The 20,520-nt window shown below is 40.2% G+C and overlaps 1 protein-coding gene across 1 annotated transcript; it reads right to left on the reverse strand.

The window, feature by feature from the left end:
- Nucleotides 1-1,140: 1,140 nt before the first annotated feature.
- Nucleotides 1,141-19,426, reverse strand: wdr26b (WD repeat domain 26b). Its single transcript, XM_015048629.1, has 14 exons — nt 18,615-19,426; nt 16,218-16,317; nt 14,701-14,757; nt 11,300-11,436; nt 8,374-8,471; nt 8,100-8,256; nt 6,618-6,756; nt 5,673-5,813; nt 5,004-5,123; nt 4,513-4,658; nt 4,317-4,395; nt 4,034-4,163; nt 3,022-3,216; nt 1,141-2,938 (listed from the first exon to the last, which is right to left on the reverse strand). The coding sequence occupies exons 1-14, from the start codon at nt 18,920-18,922 to the stop codon at nt 2,913-2,915; spliced, it is 1,833 nt and encodes a 610-aa protein (XP_014904115.1). The 5' UTR covers nt 18,923-19,426; the 3' UTR covers nt 1,141-2,912.
- Between the last annotated feature and the right edge of the window lie 1,094 nt (nt 19,427-20,520).

Here is a 20,520-nt window from a genome sequence, read left to right on the forward strand (position 1 = left end):
ACAGGAAAAAAAAAAAAAAAAAAAAAAAAAAAAAAAAAAAAAAAAAAAAAAAAAAAAAAAAAAAAAAAAAAAATAATTAAAAAAAAAAAAAGTTCAATAAAAACAGACAAAAGCACTGGTTTAAACATTTTACTATATCAGTCTGTAGCGAATTGTCATTACATACCCTGAAATAAGGGAGGAAGAAAGCTTTAAATGGTGCAAAAACCACTGAATAACTTGGCTGGAGAGCAGAGGGGAGGTTGATGCCTAACTCTCTCTAAACTCCCAGAGGGGGTACCTTCAAGAGGAGGCTGCTTTGCCTTGTAATGCTGAGTTTCATCACGTTTTGGGCCAATCACTCACATCGGATGCATAGAGGCATGGCGAGGACCCGGGTCCTCTTGAAATCTCCTATTAGGTTTTTAAATCTTTCACCAATGTAACCTTTTGGGGTGGCAGCCGACTAAAGATTAATGCCACCGCTTCATGTGCAGGAGAGCAGAAAGACCACTCAAAGTGCCGTGAGGGAGTCATACATACCGAGGGGGGCGGGGGATCTGTGCAACTGTGGGAACAGGAAGGCAGTTTGTGTCGTTTTGATTCAGGATTGCAAAAGTCCCAAACTAATGCGCTCGGAGCGTTGTTTCAGCTAATGAATGCCTCTTCTTTTTATGAACTTGTCGAATAATTCCAGCATCAACTTCTCTAATGAAATAATCCTTCGCCTATGACTGGGCATGGGCCGGTTTCATGGTAAAAAGATTAACAGCGGCTTACTTTGGGAACTGAAGTAGCTCCAGCAATCACTCTTCTAAAGTAACGCCGTTTTAAAACTGCAGCTGGAGAGCCGTAAAGCAGACGACTGCAGGCTAGGTACCAGCACGGATAGTCCAAGTAGATAGGTGTCAGATACTGTGCAATAATAAAACTTGGTGGGTGTTTATATTTTTATTCCAAGTCTACTGATCAAAATCGGAATAATAAATAAATATTAAATACGCTAGTATAACTGCAATAATCAATTTGTGATCATATTTTTGTGGCAGTAAGAATCATTGTTGGTGTAAAACCTTGAACATGTTTCTATATTTTTGTCTGAAAGTTTTCTGGAAATATTTTTGATACCCTGAAGCCGTAACATATTTTAATTTTTTTTTCCACAGAATCTCGTACCGGCCCATGCCTTTACAAACTTTCAGCCTCTTTCTGGTGTCTCACTTAAATTGCATTCATTTTTTTCTTTTTTTGTATTTTGCTTCGCTTCACCCAACGAATCTTATGTCAACATATCAGTGCCATTTGAATGCTGCATCGTTGAGGACAAAACACATTCTAATGTAAAAATGAAAGCCCCACATTAAAAAAAAAAAAAAATCTTTTTTTTTTTTTTTTTTACAAAATGTCTTTTTTTTTTGTCCCACAGACATAGAGGTCCCTATGGGGCTTTGGATAACTCAGAATTGGTTTAAAATCTGGAACAATTTTACTATGAAAACAAGGGGATGAGGGGAGAGGAAGGGAGAGAATCTTCTGCTGGTGTGATTTGCACACATACAAAAAAAAAAAAAAAAACCAACAAAATAAAACACGCGCCAATTAAATCTGCACCCAATAATGTCCACTCTCGCTCTACTGTGTGCATGCAAAAAAAACACTCTTGTCACTATTACTCACACTCGCACTCATCCACTCTCACACAGGAGGGACAGCAGTCACTAAGCGTGCAAATGAAGTTGCACTCCACGTCTGAAAGCGTCTCTTTCTGAGAAAGGTCTTGGTTTATATATATATATATATACACACATACATATATATATATATATACACACACGTGTCTCGATGATGGAAAGCACACCTCGCCACCAGTGTGTGACCCCCTCACAGTGGATATGTAACCTGTGGATCACTCTGTCCTCCTCCTAGGTAGATTTAACGGAGTTGTGCACAGGCTAGCTCGACAGGAGGGAGGGAATGGGGGAGCTGTCCGTGACGGATGTTAAATAAGGGGAATAAAAAGTTTTTTTTCCCCCCTCCTAAAGCTGAGAAACAGAACGTGGAATCTTCACGCTGAAGTTTTCCTTGGGCACTACATGAGCAAGGGTTTGCCTCTTAAACAAGAATGAACACTATGACTATCATTAAAAAAAAAAAAAAAAAAACTTCAAACAGTTAGCATAGCCTATCGGTGTTCTTTATCAGCTGGTCTGTTGATGGTTTCACCGTGAATTTTCAGCTGAAGAATTTAGCAAGTAAAAAGGGGAAAAAGGGAAAAAAAAAAAAAAAAAACAACACACACACAGATGACCTACTATAGCCCTCCCCCGCCCCACACGCACCATCCTCCTCTCTCAACAACAAGTTCCCCCACCCATGTCCATAGAGACATTAGAGAGTCTGAGACAAACGGGCAGACGGCTGTAGTCCGGCAAGGAGAGGGGCTGGTCCGCCCCGTCCGTCTGGAGGCATCGCGAGGATGCAGCGGGCCCCAGGCTCAGGGTGGAAGTGGATTTCCTCAGATACTTGCAAAGAGCTGGCATGTCTACTGACACCGGAGCAAAATGGAGGACGAGGGGGGGGGGTCAGTTAGAAGTGAGGAGAACAGCTGTTACAGTTCATCAGAGGAAGATCCTGCTGAATTCTGACTGACTTTCCAGGCCTTTAGAAAAGGGATCCAAATTTTTTTTTTTTGTGTGGATGCGGACCCAAAATTCCAGGGAGTCTGTCGTCATGTCCACCATTTGTCTAGGCCGGTTCTGGAGCCATATTTTTCTTGCTTTTTGTTTTCTCAGATGGGTCGGTGACATTTGTTGGGTTTTTCTTCGCTTTCTCTCTGGTGATATCAAATTGTATTTGCCCATTTACGTTTTGTTACACTGTAGGATTCTTGGGTTGTTGTCAAATTGAGACGTCATCTGCTCGGTAGGTCACCATCAACTGTCCATGTTACTGCTGTTTTCTGAGGAGACGAAAAGCAAGCAGACATGCAACTCGTCATTATGGGTTGCGAGAACAGCTCCCGTTTGAACGTCATCCTCTTACCGTTGAGTCCGTCTGCCTCTTGCGAATCGAGAAATGGAGCGGGACCCCAGATGCGCACTGTGCCGTCGTCCGAGGCGGACGCCATGAGGCCCGGGATGGCTGGGTTCCAGCTCACACAGTTAACGGTGCGTGTATGGCCTGTGAGCTCGGCAATAGGAAGTTCGCCACGCCTATGCCAGATGTACACTTTATGGTCTGGCGGGATTGACGACAAAGGTAGTGCACAGATGGAAGAAAATAGATTTAGAACAGGGGAAAGAAATGCCACCGCTCCGAGCGACGACGATAATCAAAGAGACAAAAGATTACATGTCGTCTTCAAATTTGAAGTCTTACCGCAATTTCTCGAAAGAATCTTTTGCATTTTGTCAAATTTTAACCACCACATTTCGAATTGCATTTGAACAGATATTGAATTTTAGAAATTCACGTTTTTTTTGTGATGAATCTGAATCATAGTAGTAAATAATTATGAAGTTGAAGGAAAATTATGCTTTTTTGTTCTTTTTCTTTCCAACAAATCTTTGAGTTATTAAAAGACTGATTTTTTTTTCTCCATAACAGAATACACCTTGATCAAAATCAGCTCATTAAAGCTCTGGCAGTCTTTGTCTCACTCGGAATCTATAAACTTTTCTTCAAAGGCTTTCTTCCAGGATTACTCTGGATTTTGCTTTATTTGTCTTTCTTACAATTTAAACCAGCTTTCCTCTCCCTGCTGAAGAGAGGCATCCCCACACCATGACGCTGCCACTATCATGTTTCACAGTTGGCAAGATGTGCTAATTTCCCAACAAATACTTCTATAAATAATTTTTTTTGTTGTTGTTTTAGAGAATGAATGTAGAAAAAAATAGATGTTCTGCCCAAGAGTTGTTGGTTCAGAAAAGGCTAATGAAAAAAAAAAAAAAAACACCTTGGTAGGAGATGCTTTCCCACATTAGGGTAAATAAATTTAGTTATACTGTGAACTATTTCCTGTCAATGGCCTTCAGCTGCCTTTTAACTGTACCTTCGCTGCCACTGGCGATGAAGTCTTCGTTGTGTCCTCCAAAGCAGGAGTGGATGGTGTAGAAGCCCTGGGTCACACCTTGGTACTTCCTCACAAGCACCCGATCTTGAAGATCCCACAGGTGCACTCCCTATGTTGAAACCAGTTTCAATTCAAAATTCTACTTAATTTAAAAATACTTTATTAATCCCCAAATCTATTATATTTCTCCAATATTTATTTAGTCTATTAAATAAGTCTATTTATTTGTTTGCAAGCACCTCGATAGAACTGATGAGCTTACCTGAGTTGCTACATTTAACAAAGCTAATCTACCGTTCTTTGAAACGGTAAAAGACATGATAGGGTGGTCCTCTTGAACTCTGTAAAAACAAAAACAAAACAAAACAAAAAAAAAACGTGAAAATAAATGAGCTATCTGCTATTAAAATGAATTACATTAAGTCACATCTTTCATTCTCATTTCAAAATATACATACATGTTTCTGTCTGTGAGGTCCTCAAAGTTGTACCCTCTGATACGCTGATGGGTGTCCGAGGCCAGCACAGTCTTCCCATCGCTCAGGCACCACAGGCACTGAACTCTCACCCCCTCCCACGAGTCCAACAAGTTCCCGTCCAGGTCCTGACAACGCAAACCCAGTCAAACATCAGAAGAAGAATGAGCACAAATGCTAATGTCTAAGTATGTAAAACCAGTCAAGAAACACTAAAAGACCTACAGTTGAAATTGCAGCAAAAGGTAGTTTTATAAAGTTTTTAAATCAGAACTAAATACAAATAAGCACCACGCTTCAGGTCTATATGTCATAATATCCTTCCACTTCACAAACATGCACTATTTTGTGTTTGTGGCTCACATGGCAATAAAACACTACGATGTTTGTGAATGTGGCAAAATGGGGAAAAAAAAAAAAAAGAAAGAAAATAATTGTGTTTGAAAAAGTTGGTAAATGACCGGAGGACTTACACACTGATAAAACTGCCCCCTTTGTCCACCGGTGACAAAGCGTTTGCCGTCAGGATTCCAGGCCACACTGGTAAGACTGTCTTCGTGGGACTGGGACATCTTGGTCCGCAGCTCCCCCGTCTGGCAAAGGAGGGTATTTATAGAGAAACATGGAGAAGGAAATGGGGGAAGGGAGAGAGAGCGAGAAGACACATTGAGCAAGAGAGGGGGAGGGATGAGTAAGAAAAAAAAAAAGAGAGAGAGAGACGGGAGGGGAGAAGAGAGGATGGGTGAAAAGAAAAGGTCATTGAGTACAAACGGCACACTACAGGATATCCATAGCACTTTCAGACTTGGGATACGATTAATGGTGCTTAGATAACCACGTCATACCGAGGATGGCTATGAGGAGACACACTTACCGCGTGTCAAGCTGAATGATACAGAAACAGTGATATAATGTATGAGATCAGAGTATCCCAAATAACACCAACAGCATATAAATAAATTCTGACAGCTGAAGCATCTTCTAAATGTGTAGAAGAAAATATCTCTGTATGACTACGTTCATTAATTGAGGTATGAAGCCAACAGCCTGTGCCAACAGCAAAGGCTCAATTTGTTGTCTGAATGGTGTTGAAAAGAATATTTAAGGATACTTTTTAATTTCCTTCTTCCTTTTTATTCTACCTGGACATTCCAGAGCCAGAGCTCAGAGCAATCGTCAGGTCCACAGGCGATCAGGTAGGTGTCGTCAGGACTCCAGGCTAAGTAGGAGACGCCGTATGCGTGCCCTTCCAGGGTTCGCAGCAGCTTCAGTTGGTGGCTCTCCTACGTGGCAGGCACAAATGAAACAATACTTGAATAAGAGACTTTATAATGGCATTTTTAACTTTATTTCATTCAGATTTACCTTTCATCAGACTACTTTTTAGAACATTAAATAAACTCACTTTTCTGTAAGAGTTTCTCTCCTGGTTTAGTGAGAAACTCTGTTAAACATGATTAATCTCATGCAACAGTAGCAAGACAAAACACTTGAGAGCATACAAGGAGAACTAGATCCAGGTTGCCAATCCCTGGTGTTTCAAATAGATTTTCAGCTGAACGTTTGCAGAAAGGACAACATTAAAGCCGTTCCAGTGCTTTAATCTTGAGCTAATTCTTAACCGGTTCTATTAAAGAACCTGTTTTGTTTTCCATAATCTCTGAGCTAATTTCAACCCATGCCATTGTGTTCTCATCCAGTAAATGTTTGATCTTCTCTCCGTTTCCATTTGAGGAGGATCGTGTTGCACAGAGACGGCTTAAATACACCAGTCGCATTATTTATCTCAGCAACTCGGCAAACAAAAATTCTACCATCACCTGAGTTTCTTAACACCTTAGGGACAAAGCTCTGTTTTCTTGCTAGTTTCTGTCTTAAATTATATTTGCTTTTGCAATAGTAGATCATGTTGCAACAGCACATTTTAAATTCCACTCGTTATATTTTAACAGATGAGCACACACCGTCTCTTGATCATTTGAAAGTATATATTTTTTCTAGTTTAGACCTAAAAAGAGACTGTAACTACTACAATCTACCAACAGACTGCAGTCGAATGAGTAAGGCGTGTATGTTTGCACACTCACCGGGTCCACTTGCCAGATTATGACAGTCGTGTCTTTGGAGCCAGTCGCTAGTTTGGTGCCATCGTTTGAGAATTTGCAGAACCACACTTCATTACAATGCTCTGTCAGAATCTGCTGGGTGTAACAGGGAAACTGTTTCCTGCAGAAAGAAAACAGATTGATTTTTAAAAGTCTACAAAACCCACCGGTGAATGAGTTTTGAAAATTCTACAACAGAATACAAACTGGCCCTCAAAATGTGGCGTTTGTAGTATTTTCAGATGTACAGAGAGAACTGAAATTTGAGAATGCATAAGAGTCTATGTGATGTTCGTCCTGCATAATTTAGCTAAAAAAACAACAACAAAAAAACAAAAAACAACATAAATGTGGTGGGAGGAATATTGCATTTCTGTGGATCCTTGAGCAAATACTTTATTAAAGCACATTTACATCCAGTTTCAGTTTTCAGGTTTTGCCAACTTTATCTATGAGATTGGCCACTTCAAACAATACATGTTCCTCTCATGAAGAAATTATTTGTTGATTTGGATGTGAAAAAAAAAAGCTTTCCTAAATATAATGGAACATGAAAGTACATTAACTAAAGAAAAGGAGGGGAGACATATACGCCACATGTAAATAACTTAAATTATAATGAAACTAGTACAAAGGAACGCACAAATGCTTTACCACTTGAAGCAAAATCACTTGTAATTTTCAGTTTATTGTGGTGCTGATAAAATAAAATCCCGTTTTGTAGCTGACCGCTATTTGGGACTATTGGTCACTTCCTCCACTGACAAAAACCACATTGCTTCCTATGTTAACGCAGCCTACGCCTGTCACAATACAGCAATTAATTGCACGATAAATCAAAATGAACTTGATCAATTCCATTCCGGTTCATTTTGTTCAACGACACATCATAATCCATTTTACTTATGGGTTTGGTTGTGTGTGGATTTTATTTTCGTTTATCGTTTTTGGTTGTATTGTTTTATTTGGGATGTTTAAAATATCTTCCAGTTCTAAGTGTTCTTCATAAAATTAAAGTTTATTGGTCTTTAAGAGAGCAAGCGTTTGTTCTTATGCCATTATCAATATATTACTTGGAAAACAGTCTCAAAAGAACAATGTTATTGTTTATCGCAATAAATTCTAGGACAATTTTTTGTCCAGTAAAAATTGTTATTGTGACAGGCCAACATAGCGAATGATACCCGGGCTAATTAACCAGCTAATATGTAATATAAGTGGTAATATTTATCTATTTGTTGTTTTAAAAAATCTTCAAGACCACTTACTGTTTTAGATGTGACTACTTAAAATTTATCTCACCATCTGTGTGACTAAAGTAGAATTTATTTTTTCCGTTGACCGAATATATTAAAGCTCAGTTGATTATGTTGACAGCCTCAACAGGCAGTAATGAGGGGAAAACCAACATCATGCTTCCCGCTTGTGTCCAGCCCTCCTCAAACCATTTTCTTTTTTACCAACCTGCTGCAGACATGATCGAGGAGAAGGGAGACTGAATCCAGGTTGTTGTCCAGCTTGGTGTTGTGATAAAGACAGCGATCCCTCTGCAGTTCCACCGCTTGCCGCAGCAAAGTGTGTAGTCGCCGAGGAGGCAGCATCACGGATGGGGGCAGGTACGCTGCAACATGGTCAGAAAGCGGGAAGATAGTTCGCCTCAGCACATCAAACGTACGTGTGGAAGCTGGGCAACATGTGCTAGCTCCACAGGCTGATTAAACGGAAAGCATCTCCTCACTCTGTAATTTATCCAGGAGCCTGGAGCGAGAGGCTGTGCCCTTGCCCTCCCACTCTGCCTTGGCTCGGAGGTCGTCGGCATGGCTACACATTAGGTACCTGCAAGAAAATACGAAGTCAAGGTTTAGGGAAAACAAGATTCACTGTTGGTAAAAATCAGAAAAACTAACATGATTCATCGCACAACCCAAACTATATTAGATGCAACATTTCTTGTATAATTTCTCATTTAACCTACAACGCTGGTCACAGTAAATCAAAACGACAATTATTCTTTTTGCACAACACGCCCATGCTGTATTATGTGTACCGTATATCATTCTTGTCTGGAGGCGGACAGCAAATAATAAGGAAAAACTAACCAAAAATGCCTAGAAATCTGAATATTTTTTTAATTAAAACAACATTTTAACGTACAGTCAATGAAAATGCCTGGACAAATCTAATTTAATAGTCAGTCATGACAAGGGGCAGCGCTAGTCATTTGGGCTCCCTAAGCTACGAACAACACAGAAAAAGAAGTAAGGTGGACAGGAGGTGAAGCGAGACTCCATACGGCACGCGATTATCACGTCGCTGTTCTTTTCCTCTTTTCCACCCACATCTCTTAATGCCTTTTGAGGGCATATTCAGACTGCCTGCTGGACTTGAGATTGTGGCATCTTTTTTTTTTTTTTTTCTTGACCAAATGTTGTCTTTGCACGAATTGTACCTTGCTTCACACATTTTTTAATATATCATAATTACTGTAAGTGTGACGAGTTTCCAAGAGCCTGATCATTTGGTGCCCTGTGCACCATGTCAATCTTGCATGTCAATCTTGAAGACACAACATTATGTATAGTCTCATATCAGGAGCTGGGTTTATTGTTATACCCATATTATTCACTGTGTTAATTGGGGTAGAAGCAACCTGTTGACTTAAGAGCAGCATACTGCTAGCAGGCGTATTACAGGGTCACACTGGTTTCTGAATGAAACATACATTTAAATATCACTGACTGTATTGTCATAGAGACTTGTGTAGTTCGTTTTACAACATTCTTTAACATGAGCACTGCTTATTTTCTGAAATCATGAGAAAGTAATGACGATGCCCTCAGCCAATGAATACACATGAGCCGGTTGGAACCAACCGCAGCCCTTGGAGACATTTGTTGTGATTTAAAGTTGATCCCAGAAATGTCCCAGATGAGGCTTTCTGCTACATCCCAGTAAAAATACAAGGCTGGCCCATTCTTAGCAACAACAAGCTTGTCTGACCGACACTTAAAATAACTGTAAAAACTCAGACAGCAAGCAAGACATGAATAATAACCTACAAACATAAGAAAGGTTGACAACTGGCACATTGGCAAAATACAAAACAGAGTAAAAAGTCCTAAAAAGGCAAAGTGATACTGTCGCCAAACTCATCACAGCAGGTAACAGATTAAAGCAGTAATTCTTTAACTTTAAAACCAAAATGACACTTATACAAACAGTATTAAAAACTAACAAGCCCCTAATACACAAATAAAGCAAATCAGGTCTTAGTTTACTTGTCTCACTTAATGAAAATAAAAGAACAGCTAGGTCCTTTGATGTCTTTTTAATTCCTCCACAACACCAAGCTAACATCTCATCTTTTAAGACTCCTTGCAACAACTGACTACAAATTCGACCTAATCTAATCTTATATTTTGCCACAGTTTCAGCTTTTAGTTGCTTGCTTTCTACAGAAACACTGCCCAAGTAGCCAGCGGCAGTTTTTGTCCATTCAGTTTTTTAAGTAGCTTCTCTTTGAAGTTAATACTAAGTGTTTGAACTTCTCATCTTGTAGGCTATCTCTGCTTTTCATCTTTTCATCAAAGCTCAGCTGATGATAGTTTATTTCATCTGCAAATGTACCGTATTTTCCGCACTATAAGGCACACCGGATTATAAGGCACATCTTCAATGAATGGCCTATTTTAAAACTATTTTCATACATAAGGCGCATAGAATCGACACTACAGTTAGGGTTGCCACCCGTCCCATATTGAACCTAAACAGGACGCGATTTGTTCCGTACTCTACAAATGTGGATGTGTAATAACAAAGAAGTGGTCCCCGAGTACTTTATATAGTAGGCTGCCCCAGTCATTGTTTCATTCACGGTGTTGGTGTTGCAATATTGTGCCCAACTGCTTTTTGGGTAACACAGACCAAACGACACGCTGCCGCCGCAGTCTCCGTCTCTCTTCCCCCACACCCTCCCGGCTTTAAATGTATAGGGGCTGGTCCCTTGGTAACCCTAGTTGAAGCACCCCGGATGAATGTCTAAAGCCACTTTGTTGACATAAAGAATGTCAACAAAACAGTCCGACTCCGGTCGGCGAGGAGAGCCTTCCGCGACTGGGCCGGGGCGTGGCCGGACGATGGTCACCCTTCTCCGTTCGCTCACAGCATGTTTGTGGAGAACGTGGTACTAAATGACCTGCAGACGACCTGATTCTAGACGGTCGGTGGTAGATAGGTCAGTCAAACTTTATTAACAAACCAGCGTTCTGACAACTATCCCAGCATGCACCACGCGCTTCTTCTTGGGCGAAAATGAAGTCGGCGGCTGCTTACCGTAGTTGCTAGACCTGTTGTGGCTCAATATTGGTCCATGTATAAGGCGCACCTGATTATAAGGCGCACTGTCGGCTTTTGAGGAAATTGAAGGTTTTTATGTGCACCTTATAGTGCGGAAAATACGGTATATCAAAATTCAAAGTACCACAAGCTGTGTTGTGATGAATAAAAGAACAAACAATAAAAAAAAGAGCATGTTATAAGGTAAATATCATTTAAGAACTTAACTGCCAAAATTGTGCATTTTTACAAAAGCACATGTGTGGAGCTGTTTAAATTTAGTACTTTGAGTGAATCATTTGTGAAACCGGTGAAACATCAGAAAGTACCCGCTGAGGACGTGGATCCGGTCCGTGTTGTACTTGAGCGGCGTCAGCTCTCCCCGGAGAACCTGCAGAGCCTCCAGGACCTTGCCGTCCTCCAGATACTCTAGGTACTTCTGTTGCAACAACAGGAACTTCATACGCTGAGGAGGAGAAGTAGTCAACAATAAAACAATGGATAAAAGAAAAAAAAAACTTGGCTTTATGAGGTTATAGCATTAAAACGATTAAAGAAATCATTAATGAATGCATCTCTAAAATACTTAAAAGTACCACACATGGAGTACTGACAGCTGTAATTTATCAGCACAATCTTTAATCTTTGCCCTGAAAACACCAAAAAAAAAAAAAGCATGGGAATGAATCAACTTTAAGCCAAAAAGAGATTTCTCCCTGCGTTTTAAAGGTGTTGTGCTGCAGCTAAGCACTCAAAGGTAAACGATATCTATAAACCCTCATGGTGAGTTGAATATTCTATTATCTGATACTGTACTGGAAACTGTATAAAGGGAGTGGAGGAGCAGCTTCAGTCTAAGGATGCATGACCACATCTCCCACATGCTGTGTTGAATAAAGCTCCCCTACTTTGAAAAGATCCCCTGTTAAGGAAGCACACAGTGGAAGGCAGAAGCTGTTTTAAGATTCTGTTTACATGTTTGAAGTTATGATTCTGCCTATAAAGACCCAGGCAGCAACCAAAAAAACAAAAAAACAACAAAAAACAGAAATGCCTATCTTTTTCCATGTGATTTACTAAGAAAAAAAAATAAAATATGCACATATCTGAACAAAGTAATGCATTTTATAATCTATAAATGAAGGAAAATTTAAGTACTTGATAGTCTGACTTGGATGTAAATGAGATGCTTTTATTTTTTTAAGATCACCCATTCACCCACTATTCTAATTGGGACGTTCTGGGACACATGAATCTGCATCAGTTTGTCACTAAACACAACCGCCCTGGGACACATTGAAGGAGAACCCACAGACATGACCTCATGACCCCTATAAAACTCAACATGAGGGTTATTTTTAATAACCAGAGATAATAAATTTAATGGAATTCTCTTTAGAGAGAGAGAAAAAAAAGACATTTTTCTCAAAATGTTTTTTTTTTTTATATATATATATATATATAGATCAATAGACTTCAGAATGCTGCATGGGTGAATGTTTGTTCCTTGTACATTTTTTTTTAGCCGATTGCACCCACTGCAATCCTTGCATAAAAGTTAGTAATTCAAAAAATGACTCATGGGAACAAAATCTGTATCAGACAAATGTCTTGTCACTTTTACATAAGAGTGCAGGCTAAAAAACTTTGTGCAAACAATTAAAAGTTATAGTTTACATTCTTTAGTGTCCGTCTGCTAATGTAGAGCTTTTTGATCTCTAACATTTTACTTCTCCCGTAACACATCTGTTCAGCTATATATTTACCTTTATAGAGATTTTGCAGCCAAACTAAAGCAGCAAAATGCAACTCATCTAAACCTCAACGACGTTAATAACTGATTAATAATGCAGCTCGTGTGACTGGAAGTTTCGGAGATGAAGCGGAAACATCAGAGGTCCTTGCTGATGTCCAGTTTATGTCTCAGCTGGCAGCCCACCCCTGTGATGTGGCGACCTGCTCATCTGTGTGTAAAGGAAGTTACTGAAATCTGATCGCGCAGGACAGGAGTAAATGACAGTGCTTAGCGGGATCTACTGTTATCCGAATCAGTCAGGGTGTATTTTAATACCAGGTCTGAACCTGGTCTTATAGTTATGAAACTCATACCATTTAATATCAGTCTAAATTCTCATGATGTTTAACTCCAATTCAGAAAGCAACCACGGCAATGTTTTTCCAACAACTGCATACCCTGAGTGGTTAGGCTGGTACAGCAAGAACACAGGAGCCATATATAATAATGCAAAGGCATGACTGCTCAAATTATGGCCTTGTGTTGTAGAAACACACACTAAATAACTCCATTCCTTTATTCAAGCATGTTTAAAGCCTCTTTAAAAAAAAAAACCCACACACATTACATTCAAATGTGCATTTCTATCACGTGGTGCTTATTCTGGCATGTCGGCTGAGCTCATTTTTTAACATTACAAAACAATGAATGCATTGTTTTATAGGACGCTAAATTCAACTTTCTGTTTAACAGTTTGTCAGATTGTTAAATTTGGTAATAGCTAGCTTAATCAGCTTCCCCCCCCACTTCTATCCTTTGCATAAAAGGTTAACAAACCCAATAAAGAAGCATGAAGAACGGCAGAGATGTCAGAGCGTAAAGAGGATAATTAGCAGGTTGGACCGCAACACAGAACAGTGCATCATTTTTTTTGAACAGGAGAGGGAAAGTAATGGCTATTATTGGTCCTATGCTCCTTCTCCAACTACTTATCTAACGTCATGGTGTACCACTTCTTTGACATATTTGCTTTGTGTACTTTAAAAGGGAGCATCTTTAAACATGAACTTTGAAATCAAAACAAAAATCCAGATGGCAGAGTAAAGCACATCCAGTTACCATTTCAAGTGCAGCTTCAATTTCATTTTGAAAAGATTGGGGAAAAAAATTATAAACAACAACTCAGCCATTTTCAAATGGCGAAAGCACCCGTTTCGAGCCCCGCGCACGACATTTCCACTGTTATTTTCAATTACACTCCAACCATTGTTGAAATCAACCCTCTCTGTCTCTTTATTTCACGCCGAGGGTAACAGAAACGTGTTTACTGATCAGTGCAAGCAGAGACATCTTTGGTATTAAATTTGAGTCTTATCTCAGGGATGCAGCACGACCCCGACAACTGATACAAGCAGGGTTGAGACAACCACACATAAATTCAAGACAGCATCCACCCACACGCTGCATTTCTTAAAGTACACGACCCTGCAGCGACCCCTCTCCCAACTGCTAATTTTCACTGGGATGCAGGGCAGAATACGATTCCATCTAAAATTGATTTTTTTTCCCCTTTAAATTTAGCCATTCTATATATTTTTAATAGCACTGTTTTGTAATTTATGAAAGAGAGCAGAAAAAGCTCGACTCAGACATCACAGAGCATTGCAAACTAAAACAATACATTAAAACCAGTAGGCGCTGTAGTTTGCTTTAAGTATGATTCATAAAAAAATGGCAAAGTACAACAAATTGAAGAACTAAAGATGAAAACAAATAAGCCAAAAAGAAATTATTCAGCAAAATAGCATATTCCTTCCTTAAATCCAGTGTGTGGTTCGTTTCTAACTCTTTATCCAGAACATTTGAGCTTTTTAAAGCTCCACAACACAGGCCTGGTTTTCCACTGCTACAGTTCTGGAACCTCCAGCAGAGCCTGTGTGCTGACTGACCCGTCATTCAGACCCAGTTCAGGGTTTGGGCAAAGCGGGCGCTTACCACAATGGCGTTGGGAGAATGCATCAGTGCTCTCAGCTCGTTGAGATCATTCTCAGCCTGGACCAAAAACAAAGGGTACATGATGGTAGGGAGACACAGAGAGAAATTGTTAGCTCAGCAGTTTCAATGCATGCAGAGGAGGAGAAAAAAAAAAAAAAAAGCAATATAAACATCAAGTGGTAGAGATGGCATGGAAACTGTCCAGGAGGCTTTCACAGCTTCCATGTTCTTTGATAAAACTGAGCAGAACAAACAATCACAACTTAGATTTTACAAGTAGCTTTGTGGGAAGAACAAACCTGCCATCCACATGCACAAATTTACAACCACTTGACTTGAGCCCACACTGAATGCTTTTGGCTTAAGTTAATCATTTTTGCAATGCTTCTTTTTAACAAGGTCTGTAATTTTCTAAGGCTAACTTAAGCCCTAGAAACAAAGAAATGGAACAAAGCCTGAAAATTAAAAGAATGCCAAAACAAAACGTACATGTCAGACTGTGTTACATTCTGGACCAGAATTTTCATCAGTGCTGAACTCATTACTGGATTTAATTCAATGTTCTGATCAAATATTACAGATTTTATACAGTTCTAAAATGTAAAAGCATGTATTATCAACTATCATACAATTACAAAACTATCCAACAGAGTAAACCCTTAGTACAAAGCAATTTTGTTATGGAGATGAAAACAGTATTTATGGCATTCATATTTTTATTGTTGTTCACCACCTGATTTCTTGCCTAAACAAACATTCTAAAAACGACAACACATCACCTGAAATTATGCAGTCCGTAGTATTTTTCAATCAGCATCTTGCAAAAATATTTATACATCTGAAACTTTTTCACTTTTTACTATAGTAAAACCAGAGATTTCAATGTATTTTATTAGGAGTTTATATGATGGGCAGACACAGTAGAGCATACTACGGATGCACATTTCTATGTATTATTTGTTTGTACAAAAATTAGATGAAAAGTGGGACTGCGTGCACATTGAGAAACTATGTTTTCTTTTTTTTTTTGTCTATTTTGTTTCAGGAAAGCTCAAGCTTAGGCAAAAATAGATGGGGAGTGTTTTCTGCCATACAGCATTCTGCATGGAGGGTATAGAGTTCAGTTTTGGTTTGATCTGACCAAAGCAACCTTCTTGCATGTGCTTGGCGTGTCTCTTATATGGCTTACTAACTTCTTCTGTGTTTCTTTCAATTTTTGTTTGAAATGTATGAGAACCTTTTTGCAAGTTTATTGACTGTATGACAAATTAAAAATGTCAAATGCACTAATTAATAACTGCAGAACGAAATTAAACTTGTATAACAGTTAGACCACAAAGGTAGGTCAATGCCTTTCTATGCAACCTGAAAGAACCTCTAAGATTCATGTCCTTTATTATGTACAATTTTTAAACAAACACACTTATTATTTTTATAGTGTGTATAGCACAACAGATTCAAAGCACATTCAATGTTTATCAAACCTTAACTCATCAATTATAGGCATCCAAACTAACCTTGTCCCACTCCCCTTCCATGACGTGGTTGCGGAATTTGGACGCTGAAGGGTGCTCCAGTCTGCAGCCTGATTCCTGCATCAGCAGGTCCACCGTCTGACTGCAGACACACACACACACACACACACACACACACACGCACGCACACGCACACACGCACGCACACACGCACGCACACAAGCACGCACACAAGCACGCACACACGCACGCACACACGCACGCACACAGACAAGAGGGGAGGGGGTGGAGGGTTGGAGGAGAAGCAGACAAAGTTATGCTGATGTATAGACAGAAGACAGTAAAAAGGGAAGGAAAGTAGAGGATGGGTGACTGAAATTAAGCATGAAGGTGGCATCTCAGCGTCAGCAGTGAGTGGGTAATCAGAACTGTGAGCTCAGTCAGCAGGATGTCGAAATGTCAGAACATGATTATATGAAGTGACATGTCGGAGCTATTTATTGTCACCGTCGCATTTCTTTTTTGCGACAAAATGCAACCGAAAGGGTTAAGATGAGAGGCACGGCGGTCTGTGAGGACACTTTCAATGCAGAGGGGGCATCATCAACTCTACCTGGTGACATAAACTTAATAGCTCCCTATATCTGAGGGAAACCAACACAGAGCACTTGTGTCATGACCGGAGCATTATGTGTGGACAGTAGGAGGTTCATTAACATGGGGCGAGCTTTCTCTGCAGTTGACATCACCCTCTCAGCTTGTCAACCATGAACCATTACCATCTGTCCAAACAGCATCTCCCAGCTAAGGACACCATAAATGCGCCTGCCGAGATGCGAGCACGAGATAATGAAAACGAGGAGGCGCGGGGTGGCGGGGGAAGTTGGTGTGGGAGGTGCTGGAGGAGGAGGAGGGGAGGGGGGGGCAGACACCTTTCAGCATGATGACATCATTCTCAGGTATCAATGAAGTGGCGCAGCAGCTTTGTGTTCAGCCTCTCATCCAGCTGTCTGCAATACTGATTTCTCCTGTATTTCCCCTGCTGAAATATAGGGGCTCTGTTTCATACCAGGCAATGCCATGTATCCCCCCCCCCCCCACCCCATCATCTCTACCCTGCCACCTACCCCCCCATCTCAATGGATAGAGCAACGTTAGGGCTGTCTTTTAAAAAGCCCTGTAATGGCTGCTTTTTACTTTCTCAGCTGGACAGCACAGATCAGCGCAGGTTTAAGCTTCTATACAACAGTCACTTTGAAAACGATGAGTGCACACACACATGCATATCCTGAAACCCCCACCGTGGCTATAATTAGATTCAAGCAAAGCGTTTCCATCTAAAACAGCTGGTAGAGAGCGCATTCCTCAGCCGCCATGAAACCATCTGATTCTGCTCATTTCAGGAACAAATGCCGTCTTCAAATAAACACATGCCCTCAATAAAATGCATGTCACAGGTTCTGGCTGACTGTTGACAAATATCTATGACGATGAGACACGGGAATTAGGGCATTAATGCTAGAGAGACATAATCTGCAGGAGACAGCCGTATAAAGACGAGAGGGGGGAAACAAATATCAAAATCTACAAAGCTGCACAAAATGACGGATATAAAGAAACGCGGAGTTGGAAAAGACGAGGAATAATAACCAGATGCTGCCTTGTTATTACAGGGGCTTTTACGCATTACACTATTATTTATGTTGCACCGGAGGTTAAACAAAAAGAAATTATTTTGCAGCCGAGCAAAAACAATACACGAAAACCTCGAATCGCACTGGCTTGACAATCTATACATTAACCTTAAAATTTCTCCGCAATTTTTTTTTTTTTTGCGCAACAGCCTTTGAACCGCAAACAGGTACACAACAAACTCGATAATCCTGCTTTACCACCTCATTAAGAAGCTACCATAACATCCCCTTTAACACAAATAAAACACTTCATGTTGATGTGTTGTGAATAGATCGGACGAAAAAGTTAAGCCTTGTTTAGTGTGAATAAACGATACTAACATTGGATGATGTAATGCTTTTATCCAGTGCGAAATCCATATATGTTGACAGTACATCATGTCCTAATTTCAAAAACGTGCTTCGTGTTGCGTTGCATGCGATGAGCTGTTAAACTGCAGCTTGTGTTTTATGTTGTGTTATATCTGATGTCAGGGCACAGCACCTCAGCGCAGCCAAATGCTATTAGCTTTGAAGCTAACTGTTATTGTGCAAGATGGACCCCTTCTTCCTACCAACTGCCGAGCTCACAGGCTAACTTACTACCCCATCCCCCCATGTTTGTGTGTCAAGCGCTCTAATAGCGCTTTTAGCAACTACACTATCATAAGAAAAAACAGTGATGTGGATTATACTTGAAATGTTCATCGCTAATATTTGATGTCTGCTGAAGTTTTTCTACGACTGACACATTGGATAAACTTACTTCAGCCCTAGTCCGTGGAGATGTTGTCCTATTAATCGTATGACATCTTCCTCAGTCTGCGACAGCCGTTTCTTCTTTTTCAACGAGCCCACCTCCGAACCCGAGGCCGTGGAGGTAGCCGAAGTCCCCGAACAAGGTCCAACCGAAGACCCGTTACTGGTACCGACACCGTTACCGTTGTCCGCGTTGGACAGAAGCCCGTTTGAGTGGTTTCCACCGGCCGAGGATGATGACTCCCCGTTTTGTGCGCTGTTCAGGCAGGGAAGCTCAGAGGATTCTTGTCCCTGACTTGCCCCGTTTGACTGCATGCTGTTGCTAAAGTTGTTAACGACACTTCGATTAAAGTGAATGGTAGAGGTGGTTTGAGAGTGTGCGGCAAGTCCTAGGACAACTCCAGAGAGGCCTGTTACAACGGCTGAAGCCCCGGGCTCTCCTGCTCCCTCCGCCGCCGAGGCTCGGTGTTTCTTCCGCGGGGGCGGCGACGCTCCGCCGGTGTCCGAGTCGGAGGAGGAGGAAGCGGAGGCCAGAGTTTCCTCACCGAGAGCGGCCGTGGTTAGAAACCGGCGAAGCTCCGGGTGGGAAATGTAGGTTATGCTTCCAGATTGAAGGCCTTGTTGCCAGACTCAGAGCCTAATGTCAGCTCGTTTTTGTTGATGTTTCTCTCAAAACAGCTGCAACTCTAATGGAGTCCTGACGCCCTGACGTAGCCGGAAATTCCTACACTAGCAGGCTTCCGAGTAGAATATAATCCATGGGTGGTGCATGGGAACATAGTTAGCATAATAATTAAATATTTGACAAAATAGAAGATAAAAAAAGTGTGTGAATGTTGTTTTTATGACCTATGTATTTTAAAACTAATATAATTTTTTTGTAGATTTTACACAAATCTTTTTAATCAGTGAACTGACAAATCACAATAATGTATTGAAATTGGTTAATTATGCTTAAACTGTAGAAAAAAATAATTTAAATAATGTAACGTCAACGTTTAGTTCCAAAATGTCTTTAAAAATGTAATACTGAGAAACAATTTGTGTTTTATCATCAAAGTGACTGAGAAATTATGAAATACAACTCCAAAAGCTATTCTATGCAGTTTATTTGCAGTTTGCTTCCTTCTTTAATGTGTCTGTTATATTCATTAGCCAGTACCTGATACTTAAAATGCTGATGTGCAAATGCCTAACTTCATTACTAGTCACACATTAACACAATAATTTGAAAGAATAGCAGTCATCCCACTTTTACTTTTTGAATAAACCTTTGATCAATAGAGAAACAGTGCTTGATCAATGAGCTATTGATTGGCTAAGCAAATGTCAACACATCAGAAATTCTTCCACTCAGTTATTATCTGAGTTTAAACAAGTTAAATCAGTCAATTTTGACCTGGAGTTTATACAGAACAAAGATGCATCATTGAGCAGAGATGTACACTTTCCCACATACTCTGTTTCAGATGTTTACAGCTTGGAGACTTTCTTCAAGCCCATCTCTCCAATGTGGCAGACAAATTGGCCACCAACAAGGCTGTTGTTTCTTATCTCACAACCATCATGAAAAAGCCATAATATCCTTTATTTATGGCAAATTATGCTGAGAAACGAATCAAAATCTGTATGGGAGATATGATCAACTTTTCAGTTTTAGATGATATTTGAGATTCAGTTCCTACTATTATAATTGTGCAGGCTACTCTTACATCTGCAATATGAGATATTAAGCTCAATTAACCAAACTCAGTCAGCCATCTGCTAGGGTTTAAATCCTTACCATGACTCTGACACTTAACCTTTTACTTTCTCTATTTTGAATACAGTGGGTGAGCAAGTATAGTTTAGATGAGATGAAGACTGTTTCCCTGCTACACAGACTCTGTGGAATTTAAACATCACACCAGCCT

The sequence above is a fragment of the Poecilia latipinna genome, unplaced genomic scaffold (genome assembly GCF_001443285.1).
Source record: "Poecilia latipinna isolate Pla-1442-1.1 unplaced genomic scaffold, P_latipinna-1.0 Scaffold894, whole genome shotgun sequence".
Taxonomy (NCBI): Eukaryota; Metazoa; Chordata; class Actinopteri; order Cyprinodontiformes; family Poeciliidae; genus Poecilia; species Poecilia latipinna.